This window comes from Megascapheus bottae, chromosome 11 (assembly GCF_031878675.1).
Source record: "Megascapheus bottae isolate mThoBot1 chromosome 11, mThoBot2.hap1, whole genome shotgun sequence".
Taxonomy (NCBI): Eukaryota; Metazoa; Chordata; class Mammalia; order Rodentia; family Geomyidae; genus Megascapheus; species Megascapheus bottae.
In genome coordinates, this window is record NC_143519.1 from 9,487,892 (window position 1) to 9,498,702 (window position 10,811).

Here is a 10,811-nt window from a genome sequence, read left to right on the forward strand (position 1 = left end):
GTCCCTGTTCTCTACACACAGTAACACAGCAAGGGGCCTGGTTGGCTCCAGGAACGGGGATGGGTCTCATTCCAGCACGGGTCTTATTTTCCATCTGCTCTGGTGATGGTACACAGTAGGAAGTCAGCTGTTTGATTGCTAACCCAGATCACTCTTTTGTTTTCTCTACTTGACTGCTGACAAGTTTAACAAAGTGTGTGGCTCTTCTTCTTGCTTGGGTAAGAACAAAAGTGTTAAAACTGCTTTATATACTCTGTTCCACTGCATGTTTGTTCTGTTTCTTCCAGTGCATTTTTTCAAAATAGAAAAAAAGATTTTTGCTTTTTTGAACATATGTAATCCATAAAAGTTCACAATGTTCTGACAGTTGTTGGAACACCCACCTTTATAAAGCAGCACATTGGAATGACGTTCATGTATTAGAAGTTGCATCTTCAATGTACTTTATAAAAACTGAGAATGTCTGTGCTTTGGCTTGATTTTTTGCTTTTTTGTTGTCAGGTGTTTTGCTGTGAACTCTGTAAGAGCTGCCTCCTGTTTGTGTCTGGCTGCTCAGCTACACTCCATCAAGGCGTGGCCATACCCCCTATGCTTGTCCAGCTTCACTAACTCTCCAATCTTGCTGCAGAGTAACACATCTAACTTTTGCTTCTATCCCATCTCACTCATGTTGCAGGAACCAGGAGGGGTTGGGACCCATAGTTCATGATCGAAAATCTCAGACATTGCCTGTTTCCCGTAACAGAACAGGAATGATGCATGCCAGATTGCAGCAGCTGGGCAGCCTGGATAATTCTGTCACTTTTAACCACAGTAAGTCCCATGACATACCATCATAACAGCCAGCCGTCTCAGTGCCAACTCAGAGGGGAGAGCCCAGGCCACGCCATATCACATCACCGACTTAATTTTTCTTCCAGCTCAGAGCAAGTAGGATGAAGAGTTCATGGCACAGTTCCCTTCTCTGGAGGAGAATCCTGAGCACTGGGAATGACATAATGTGGAACAAGGTCAACTACGACACTTATCCTAAAAATATTAGGCCTTTTGACACATCCTCCAAACAGAATTTGGCAAATTTGATGGCCAAACAATTCTCCCATGTTTGGATGCATTGCCTGTAGCCAGTTTCTCATTAATTTTTCCTTTGCCTTCTGAGAAGATCTTTGCTAGATTCCTTCCAACCCTCTCTATGTCATGCCTGTAATTGATCAAGCGTCCACATTCTGACATTCCAGCTCTGAATGTATGTTAAACCTGACACTGCTGTGAAAACATAGCCTGCGAATCGATTTGTGAGGGTGTGGAAAAGCGTCCAATAACGAAGTGACTTTTTCTGTGTTTTCAGTGTGAGAAAGATATCAAGTGTGCTTGGAATTTCTGTAGACAATGGTAAGATTTAATCAGGTTGAAGTCTGCTTATAAGGCTGCTTCACTTGCAAACCAAGACCTTTTTATTCATCTTGCCTTCCTAACTTTTGGGGCTTTTCTAACTTCACAATACAGATATTGCCAATACATGGGAGCATATTTTTAATCTACATTTATCAGCCATTAGAAAGGATGTGCCATCATGTGCTATTTCTAGAAATACCAGCATTTCATGTGCTATAAGGTTTCTGAAAGCAAAAAACCTAAAGGATTTCAGCTTTGCAGCCCATAATAAATTAATATGACCATCTATAATAAATCCCATTTTTCTTAGTGTCTCTGACTTACTTCATCTCCTCTGCAAGCATGATATAGCTAGTGATTGTTTCACCTCGTTACTTATTGGGTATCATTCCAACTGTTGCCTTTAATCTCTGAATATCAAAGTCTTCCTATCATTTCTAATTGTTGTGATTTTTATACTTTTTTCTTAATATAGGTTAAGAATAAACACAGTATTCCCAACACCTTGTATTGGTAATAGTTCAAAGAAATACTATTAAAGAATCAAATTATAGTATCTCCCCACATTTGCACCCTAGCAGTTAAACTTAATAGTATATAGCCCCTTTATTAAATTTGAAGCTTAGTTAAATCAGTATTATTTAACTCTGCCACAAATTGATAGCTAGTACTAAGTTCCTCACTTAGCTATAGGGCACACAGTGACACTTTTTAGGATATAATACTTGATTGATGAACAACTTGTTTTAGCTCTTCAGACAAGGGGTTGAAACAAAATCTGGAGGTTTGGGGGTTTTTTTGTTGTTTTGTTTTGTTTTATTTTTTGGTGGGGGGGCTTGAACTCAGAGCACTGTCCTTGGGCTATCTCAACTGGTAGGCTAGAGCACCATTTTCAGATTTTTTTTATTTATAAATGTGATATCAAGGAATCAAGCCTAGATCTTCATGCATGTTAGGCAAGCACTCTACCACTAGGCCAAACTCCTGGCCCAAGTTTTATTGTTTATTAATTTCAGTTTCCTATTTAGCAGCAGAAACTGGAGATGCTTCTATTTACCAGAGCATTTATATAATAGCATATACTTAAACCTTGAAGTATTAATATATATGCAGATCAAGAGCCTTCCTTCAAAAGTAATTGTTTAGGAAAGAGAAAATAAAAATAACATGATCAACAGTCTTTTCCAATGTGCAAAAGCTCTTCCTGCTGCAAATTTTTGATGGTGTTTTGAGTCAGAGGAGAGAGACAGCTGGCTGCATGTCCCTGCCAAAAGCTGTATTGTTAACATTTCCATTCTTCCTTCCTGCTACCCACAGAGAGCCTCTCCCTCCCCTTCCATCTCTTTTTAATTTTTATCTATGTTTTGGTTATACACTATCCTTGGTCACATTTTCTCCTGCTTTTCCAGGAAATAGCATATTGCTATTCAGTATTTGCATATGCTTCTACAATTCCTTTTTGTTCCTGAGTTGATTCCGATGTTTTTTAGTTAGCCTGTCTTCTCCTAGAACTCAATCTTCCTTGCCATTTCTTACTCTGATGAGGCTGAGTGGCTTCAGCCTTTCCTTTACTAGGAATTCTACTTGAAACTCTGCCTAAAATCACAAGAGTGTGTGTACTGGATTATGTATACATGTGTATATGTGTGAACATGTATATGTATGTATACACACTTGTTTATTTTCGTATATACACGGGTATTCTGTGGGAGATGTGTTACCATGTATGTCTCATTGAAAAAAAAATTTTACTAGTAATAAATACAATACCTTCTGTTGGGCCAACTAAATGTAACATATGTCCAGTATGCAAGAGACTTCCAGAGAGACCCTGGAATTGAAAATTAACTTCCTCCTGAAAATTATTTTATAAAAAAAGAAAAAACAGGAAGAGGCCCTACATACCTGCATTATCCATTTCCTGTCTTCTTGAAGGCTCTGTCATACTTCAGTCTCACCAGCAGACAGCAGCAGAAGCCAGGAAAAACAGTTCTTTGTAGGTCTGGCCATCTGCAACATCTCCAACACCTTGAGATTAGGTTGTTGAAAGAGACACTATATGTTCTATACACATAACTATAGCAGTTTTTAATTTGGAAGAAAAGAATGAAAATAATCCTACCTTGACCTATTTTGAACACTTAAAGAACCAATTTGCTGGATGGTACACTTGTACAGAAATCCTGTACTCTGTTCCTGACCAGCAGAACCAGAGGAACTCCAGGCACTGCTCAGTAGCACCATTGCCCACTAGTGGACATGAGCATTATTCACACTGCACTCCCTCTCCTGCCAGAGAATCTGCTTTCAAGAACTTGCTAACTTTGATATAAGAAGTTTCACTGTCTCTTAATAGTACTTTAAGTTTAGTGTTATTTTCCTGTGTTATGTAACATGTTACTGTTGGTTAAAGCCTTCTCTATGTGGGCCTTGAGACATACTGTCTCTAGTCTCCATGACTAAAAACAATCTCTCTGTGCTGCCTTTTAATTTTAGGGATTTTTGAAAACAACACTAATTCAGGAAGTCTGTTGATTTTTGAGATGGAATAGTTTTGGGAAAAACACAGTTAGGACATTGCAGCCACAGGGACCATTTTTGTAAATATTTCTATATAACTCAGAGAAAGGCAGACTGATTTCTATTTTACTCTCATTCTTTTTGTAAGGAAATGGGATAAATGGCATTATGGTTTATATGTGATGTAATAGCTTAGAGAAATTGTGCCATCACCACATTTCCATAATATATGCGAAATTATATAAAGTCAATTAGCATAGTACACTGGTTATATGCATTTTATAAACAAAGCATTGCCAAATTCTAATTATTTAACTAGTCCAGTCTTTTAGCCAGAAATAGGCAAAAATCTGTGGAAACTGCAAAGTGTGTAAGCTATCTCATAACAGCCTCCTGGATACAGTAACAAATTCCTTAATTAATAGAGAGAAAAGGACAGTTTTGTGCAGAGAAAGATACTAAAATAACCTCAGGCCAAATTCCTTTTTAAAATTTAGCCCAGACTAAAACTCACTTGGGGTCAATGGTAGCCCACCATAAATATCCCCTTGACCTGAGTGAAAATTTTAATTTGTCTAATAGCAGGTATTGTTATTGGTTTTGGTTTTTTGGTTCTCTCTTAGCATGACTTGCGATCACTTTGACAGTGATCATCAATCTGTATTTTTCATCTTATCATATCTGTGTCTTACAAATCTTTACTGACCATAATAATGCCTTGAGTTATATAAAGGCACTACTACTGATATTAGTACTCCTAGTTCCATCTTTATCTTCTGGAAATTTCTTATCCCTAAATAAAAAAGAAATAGCTAGCATGGTACCAAATGTATTATACATTCTCATTTCTGGCTCTGCCAGAGACAAAGTAGTACAGTCCACAACCTCCTTTTTTTTTTTTGCCAGTCCTAGATCTTGAACTCAGGGCCTGAGCACTGTCCTTGGGCTTTCTCAAGGCTAGAACTCTACCACTTGAGCCACAGCACCATTTCTGGCTTTTTCTATGTATGTGTACCAAGGAATCAAACCCGGGTCTTCGTGCATGCTAGGCAAGCACTCTACCACTAGGCCAAACTCTTGGCCCTCACAACCTCCTTTTTAAAAAATAAAATACTACTGTGTGCTTCTTTAAAACCATTCTATATATCTTTCTTATTTTTTTTTTGTTAGTTGTGGGGCTTGAACTCGGTCTGGGCTCTGTCCCTGAGGTCTTCAGCTCAAGGCTAGCACTCTACCACTAAGCCACAGTGCCACTTCTGGTTCTCTGGTAGTTAATTGAAGATAAGAATCTCACAGTCTTGGAGCCGGGAGTTTGGCCTGGTGGTAAAGTGCTTGCATAGCATGCACAAAGATTCCTCGGTACCACATACATAGAAAAAAGCCGGAAGTGATGCTGAGGCTCAAATGGTAGAACTCTACCCTTGAGAAAGTCCAAGGACAGTGCTCAGGTCCTGAGCTCAAGTCCAGGACTGGCAAAAAAAAAAAAATCTCTTTTTGTGCCCAGGCTGGCTTTGAACCTCAATCCTCAGATCTCAGCCTCCTGAGTAGCTAGGATTATAGGCGTGAGCCACCAGTGCCCAGCAACCATTCTATATTTCTAACACTTATTTTTAGCAAAGTGATGTCATTCTAGTTATTTTTTTCCTTCTAAAAGTATGTACTTTGATATGATCACTTGGGCATAAGTTCTAGTTTACTCTATTCCTAGGCTTTCTGAACTGTTTCTCATCTATTTCTTAATGTCTTCATCTCTGGAGTGTTCAGAAATCTTTCAATTAATAAATGTTTTTTTTCACTCCTTGGAGAAAGATAATACATTATGTTTTATTATATTGCCATCTTTCTGTAGTCTTGATCAGTATTGCAAACATCTTTACATCTCTATTTGTATTTCTGCTAATGCATACCATTTCATAATTTAATATCTTAAATTATATGTCAAACTGCATTTATAGTAGTACTAAATTGATTTTTAGCCACTATAGACGTTTCAGTTTAAATTTAAATTATGTATGATTAAGTTAAATTTGCATAACAATGTCTTCAGTCCTTTCCTCTTTTTAAACATTTCTTTCAGATATATTGGCTTTTATGCTTTTTATTAAAGCAAATAGGATACTTTACAGTGCAGTCAACTCTTGATTATCATTCAGAATTCTAGCTAATAATTGATTTGATTCAGGGTTTTGTTTTGTTTTGTTTTTGTGATGGTCCTCGGGCTTGAACTCAGGGCACTTTGACTCAGCTTTTTTGCTCAAAATCTAGCCAATCTACCACTTGAATCACAGCTCCACTTTTGACCTTTTTTGGGGGGGTGCTTTATTCGAGATAGAAAATGTTACAGACTTTCATGCCTGGGAGATTTAATACTTTTATAGCACTACGTATCAGCCATTATCCTATTCACAAATGTTAACAAAATTATAATCCTGAACACCACCCTTGGAAGTAAGTACCCTTATTAGCATCCTGCAGATGAGGAACTGAGGTACAAAGAGGTAAAATAAATTGCCCAGTGTCTGATAGCTAATAAATGGTGGAGCTGAAGTTGCCAACCAGTAACCTGATTTCAAGTTCATATTCTTATCCTGTGCTGTCTTCTGTCTGCCCATGTGGGAAGCTTGGGAAGTCCCACCCATTCTTAGTACTTCCAACATTCTGGCAACTATATTGATAGCTATATTGATCATTGCCTGTATTGGTGCAAGTCGTGACTCCACTGTTTACTAACATGTATGAGGAGTTGATTGTTCCTTATTTCCTTATCTGCAAAGAGGGTATAATAAGGTTCATACTTCATAGGGCTATTGAGGGATTAAATTAAATAATACATGAGTTCTTTTTTTTCTTTTCTTTCTGTTTTTTTATTGTTGGGATAATATATAGAGGGGTTACAGTTACATTCGTCAGGTAGTAGATGCATTACTTCTCACACATTGATAACCCTTCTCATGTTTTTGTCTACATGAGTTCTCAAAATCATGGCTGTTACATAGGCACACGGTGTTTTTAATCTCACTGCCCTTCCATAGCTGAAAAAGATTCAAAATTAAGTGAGAACATTACTGATACTACTACTACTAGGCCCAGAAGGGGTCTCTGTAAATAATCAAAAGTTGACTGTGACTCTCCTGCTCTACTAGCTTCATTACCAGAAGCACTGGGAAGTAATTCTGTGTTATAATTCCCACAGGTTATGGTCATTCAGATGCAGACGTTCTTCACCAGTCTCTGTTGGAAGCCAACATTGCCACTGAGGTTTGCCTTACAGCTCTGGACACTCTGTCTCTGTTTACACTGGCATTTAAGGTGTGTATTAAATACTGTTCACAGTTAGAGTTTTGCCTGCTATACCCATTTGGCTTATTAAACTCAACTAGCACAGATACATGACATTGTTGTTATTGGGGTTTTTCTTGGAGGGATGTTTCTCGTGGTTTTTTCTTTAGCAACTGTTTATGCTACTGTTCATGCTGTTATTCAGAAACAATAAATCCTTAAGTCAATGTAATCAAACTTTTATAGTAGATGGCTTGAAACCCATGAAATAAAGCTTCACTAGTCTACATATGCTAAGTACTTGGAGACAGTATGAACAGCGCTGGAGGCACTGAAGGTTAACTAGAAGAAACCAGGCTAAAAGAAAACACTTACGGTCCAGGAAGGTAGCCTAGTGGTAGAGTGCTTGCCTAGCATTCACAAATCCCTGGGTCTGATTCCTTAGTATCAAATACACAGAAAAAACTGGAAATGGTGTTGTGGAGCCATGCTTCCAGCCCCCACTTCTGGTTTTCTAGTGATTAATTGGAGATAAAAGTCTCACAGAAGGGCTGGGAGTTTGGCCTAGTAGTAGAGTGCTTGCCTAGCATGCATGAAGACCTGGGTTTGATTCCTCGGTACCACATAGATAGAAAAAAGCCAGAAATCCGGAAATGGTGCTGAGGCTCAAGTGGTAGAACTCTAGCCTTGAGAAAGTCCAAGGACAGTGCTCAGGCCCTGAACTCAAGCCCAGGACTGGCAAAAAAAAAGAAAGAAAGAAAGAAAGAAAGAAAGAAAGAAAGAAAGAAAGAAAGAAAGAAAGAAAGAAAGAAAGAAAGAAAGAAAGAAAGAAAGAAAGAGAGAGAAAGTCTCACAGACTTTAGTGCCCTGGCTGGCTTTGAACTGCAATATAGAAAGAAAGAAAGAAAGAAAGAAAGAAAGAGAGAGAGAGAGAGAGAGAGAGAGAGAGAGAGAGAGAGAGAGAGAGAGAGAGAGAAAGAAAGAAAGAAAGAAAGAAAGAAAGAAAGAGAAAGAAAGAAAGAAAGAAAAAGAAAGTCTCATAGACTTTAGGGCCCAGGCTGCCTTTGAACTGCAATAGTAAGGATTACAGGCATGAGCCACCACTCCCGGCTCAAATGTTTTGTTATTAAATGATGAAAGTATTTCTGGGGTAAACAATAAAAAGGCCTTTGTGTATATGTATCTTGTTCTTAACTTTTGGCTAACATTATATAAGTAACTGAAGATGAGTACTTCAAGCCAGCCTCTTGGTATTAGGAACCTGACACTTTTCATTCTTGCATAATGATTACTTCCATTCTAGCATAGAAAAGGGAAATTGAGTTAGCATTAATATGCTCAATTTAGAACAGTATGTTTCATCGCATGCATATTTAGGATATATAAGCAGAGTCATTCTCTGTTTAATTTACCCCAACTACTTATAAAGCACATTGCTTTACTGGGGATAGTAAAACCAGTGACTCCAAACTCTTATCACCAGATTTTAATATTGTTTTATTCTCCTTAGCAGCCCTATTGTTCAGTCTCTCATAAAATGTTACTAGGAACCTAGTTGAGAGATGACAAACTACAAATCCTCATGAGATAAGTCTGGGAAGAAGCATTCTCTCCTACAGTCACTCTCCAAGTATGCTCTCCAGGTCATCAGCAGTAACAGTCCCTGCCAACACATTAAAAATGCACATTCTCAAGCCCCAGTCCAGTCTCCCTGAATCAGAAACTCCAGTTGTAAGATCCAAATCATACAGCTTGAGAACCACTGCTCTTTTAGAACCATGAAAAATATTTTGGAATGTCTTTTCTAATTTTCCTTTGGATAGTTTTTCATGTCAAAGTCTATGTACATAGGCCCCCAAAGGTTCTGAATGTGAATGGTTGCCGATGCACACATGCCTCAGTGCTAAGCATAAATCTTTGGGTCCAGAACGGCATTGGTGCCATGCCCTTCACTCTGTCTGAGCCCACTGTATTAATATATTCGTGACTTAAAAGGGTGTGTTTCCTAAACTGAAGTAGTTGCATACAGGAAAGAATGATTTCCTGTGGCTCTCCTTTGGTATCTGTTAATATAGTCCCAAACTTTTTTGAACCTTTCAATATTTAATGTGTTCACAAATTTAATATGAAATGAAATTTAATCTGAAGCTGTATTTTTAGCATTTCCATTTAAAACCTTTTTAAATTTTAAACTGTGCCATAATTGCTAATATATAGCCATTAGGAGTAAGTAGAACCAAAAGAATAGGGCATACATGGATACCTGTAGTCTCCATGAGGATTTTGGATTGATCTATTTTAACATCCAACTTAATGTGTACAGATACATGAGACATAGGTCAAAACCATTGTTAGGAAAGCAAATATGTTGTGAAAAGTAGGATTTCCAAACTATGACTCATTGAAAAAAATGGTGTTCACAGCAAAACATATAAGGTGTTCCCCAAGTGATAATTGTGTATATGTGTGTATGTACAGCTCCTCATAGTTGAGAATTGTACCAAACCGATATAATTACTCAAATTTAATTAGTCAAGTTTTCTGCTGTTTAAATTGTACATGTTTCATATGTTATGATTTGATGTAGTCCCTCTGTATTTCATAAAAGGTCACTGAATTCCTGGTGTTCCATCATCTGTGATACATCTATCCTGACTGGACCTAAAAAAATATTTCTTTCCTTGAGTCAGATTTTCCTTCCAAATAAGGGGAAGTAAATCTTGCCTTGAAATACCGACTTTGATCATAATTTGCTATGCAACAAAATTATTTAGCTATAATCTACCTCTGTTTATTTGGCCATAATGTATGATTGGTTTGAAATACTATCTCTTGAGATTTTTTTTTATCACAATAAAAAGGGGGGAGACAGTAACTAGGACTTAAACTTAGGTATTTAACCTTGCTAGGCAAGCTCTTTTGTCTTTTGAGCCAAGCTTCTGGCTCAGTTATTATAGTCATTTTTCCCTATTTATGCAACATGCACGTACATCTTTCCAAAACATTCATCTTTGTTCAGACCGCCTTATTATATATTTGAAGTGCCATGTGGATTGTGTATAGCACTCCATGCTGGGGTTTTTGCTGATGTGGACCTGTGGCTGCTCTGCATATTTAGCCATAATGGGAGCGTCTAGAATTTGAATTAGTGTAAGTTTTCTGCTGCAATGAGGAAATTTTGAAGAATGGTTGGAAGCAGTGATGGTCCTCTTTAATGATGGTCCACAGAACATTGCCATCCTACTAGCTACGTCTTTCTAACTTAACCAAAGTATATACCACAGGTTCTGTACTTATTTATAGTTGTTGACAATAGCTGTGCATGGTTAGTTTTAGTGTTACTGCTTTACAGAGAGAACTCTCGGGATAAATTCCATACATGCTCTTTACCAAACTGATTATTGAAGACTTAGCAGAATGCTTGAGAAGGGTGACTAGGGAGGGACTTCACGTTTAGTGGGCCTTCTTCATGTTCCTCCCTTTATAGTCTTCTCCCTCCTCACACATCTCATACTTAGCCAACTACTGTAATAACACTCCTCTGTTGGAATAGGGTCTCACAAAAATCACCTTTGTACCAGTTGCTGATGTATGGTAAAAATAAGTAAATCAATAGA

The 10,811-nt window shown here is 37.7% G+C and overlaps 1 protein-coding gene across 8 annotated transcripts in view; it reads left to right on the plus strand.

The window, feature by feature from the left end:
- Dock9 (dedicator of cytokinesis 9) overlaps nt 1-10,811 on the plus strand; it is a 265,843-nt gene that overhangs the window by 209,223 nt on the left and 45,809 nt on the right. For 4 of the 8 annotated variants that reach the window (XM_090341935.1, XM_090341934.1, XM_090341933.1 and 1 more), the window contains exons 38-39: nt 677-813; nt 7,109-7,224. In XM_090341935.1, coding sequence (XP_090198061.1) covers nt 677-813; nt 7,109-7,224 — 253 coding nt within the window. Of the gene's footprint in view, nt 1-676; nt 814-1,348; nt 1,393-7,108; nt 7,225-10,811 lie in introns of all 8 variants that reach the window. The other 4 variants (XM_090341939.1, XM_090341937.1, XM_090341938.1 and 1 more) reach the window with 1 other exon arrangement.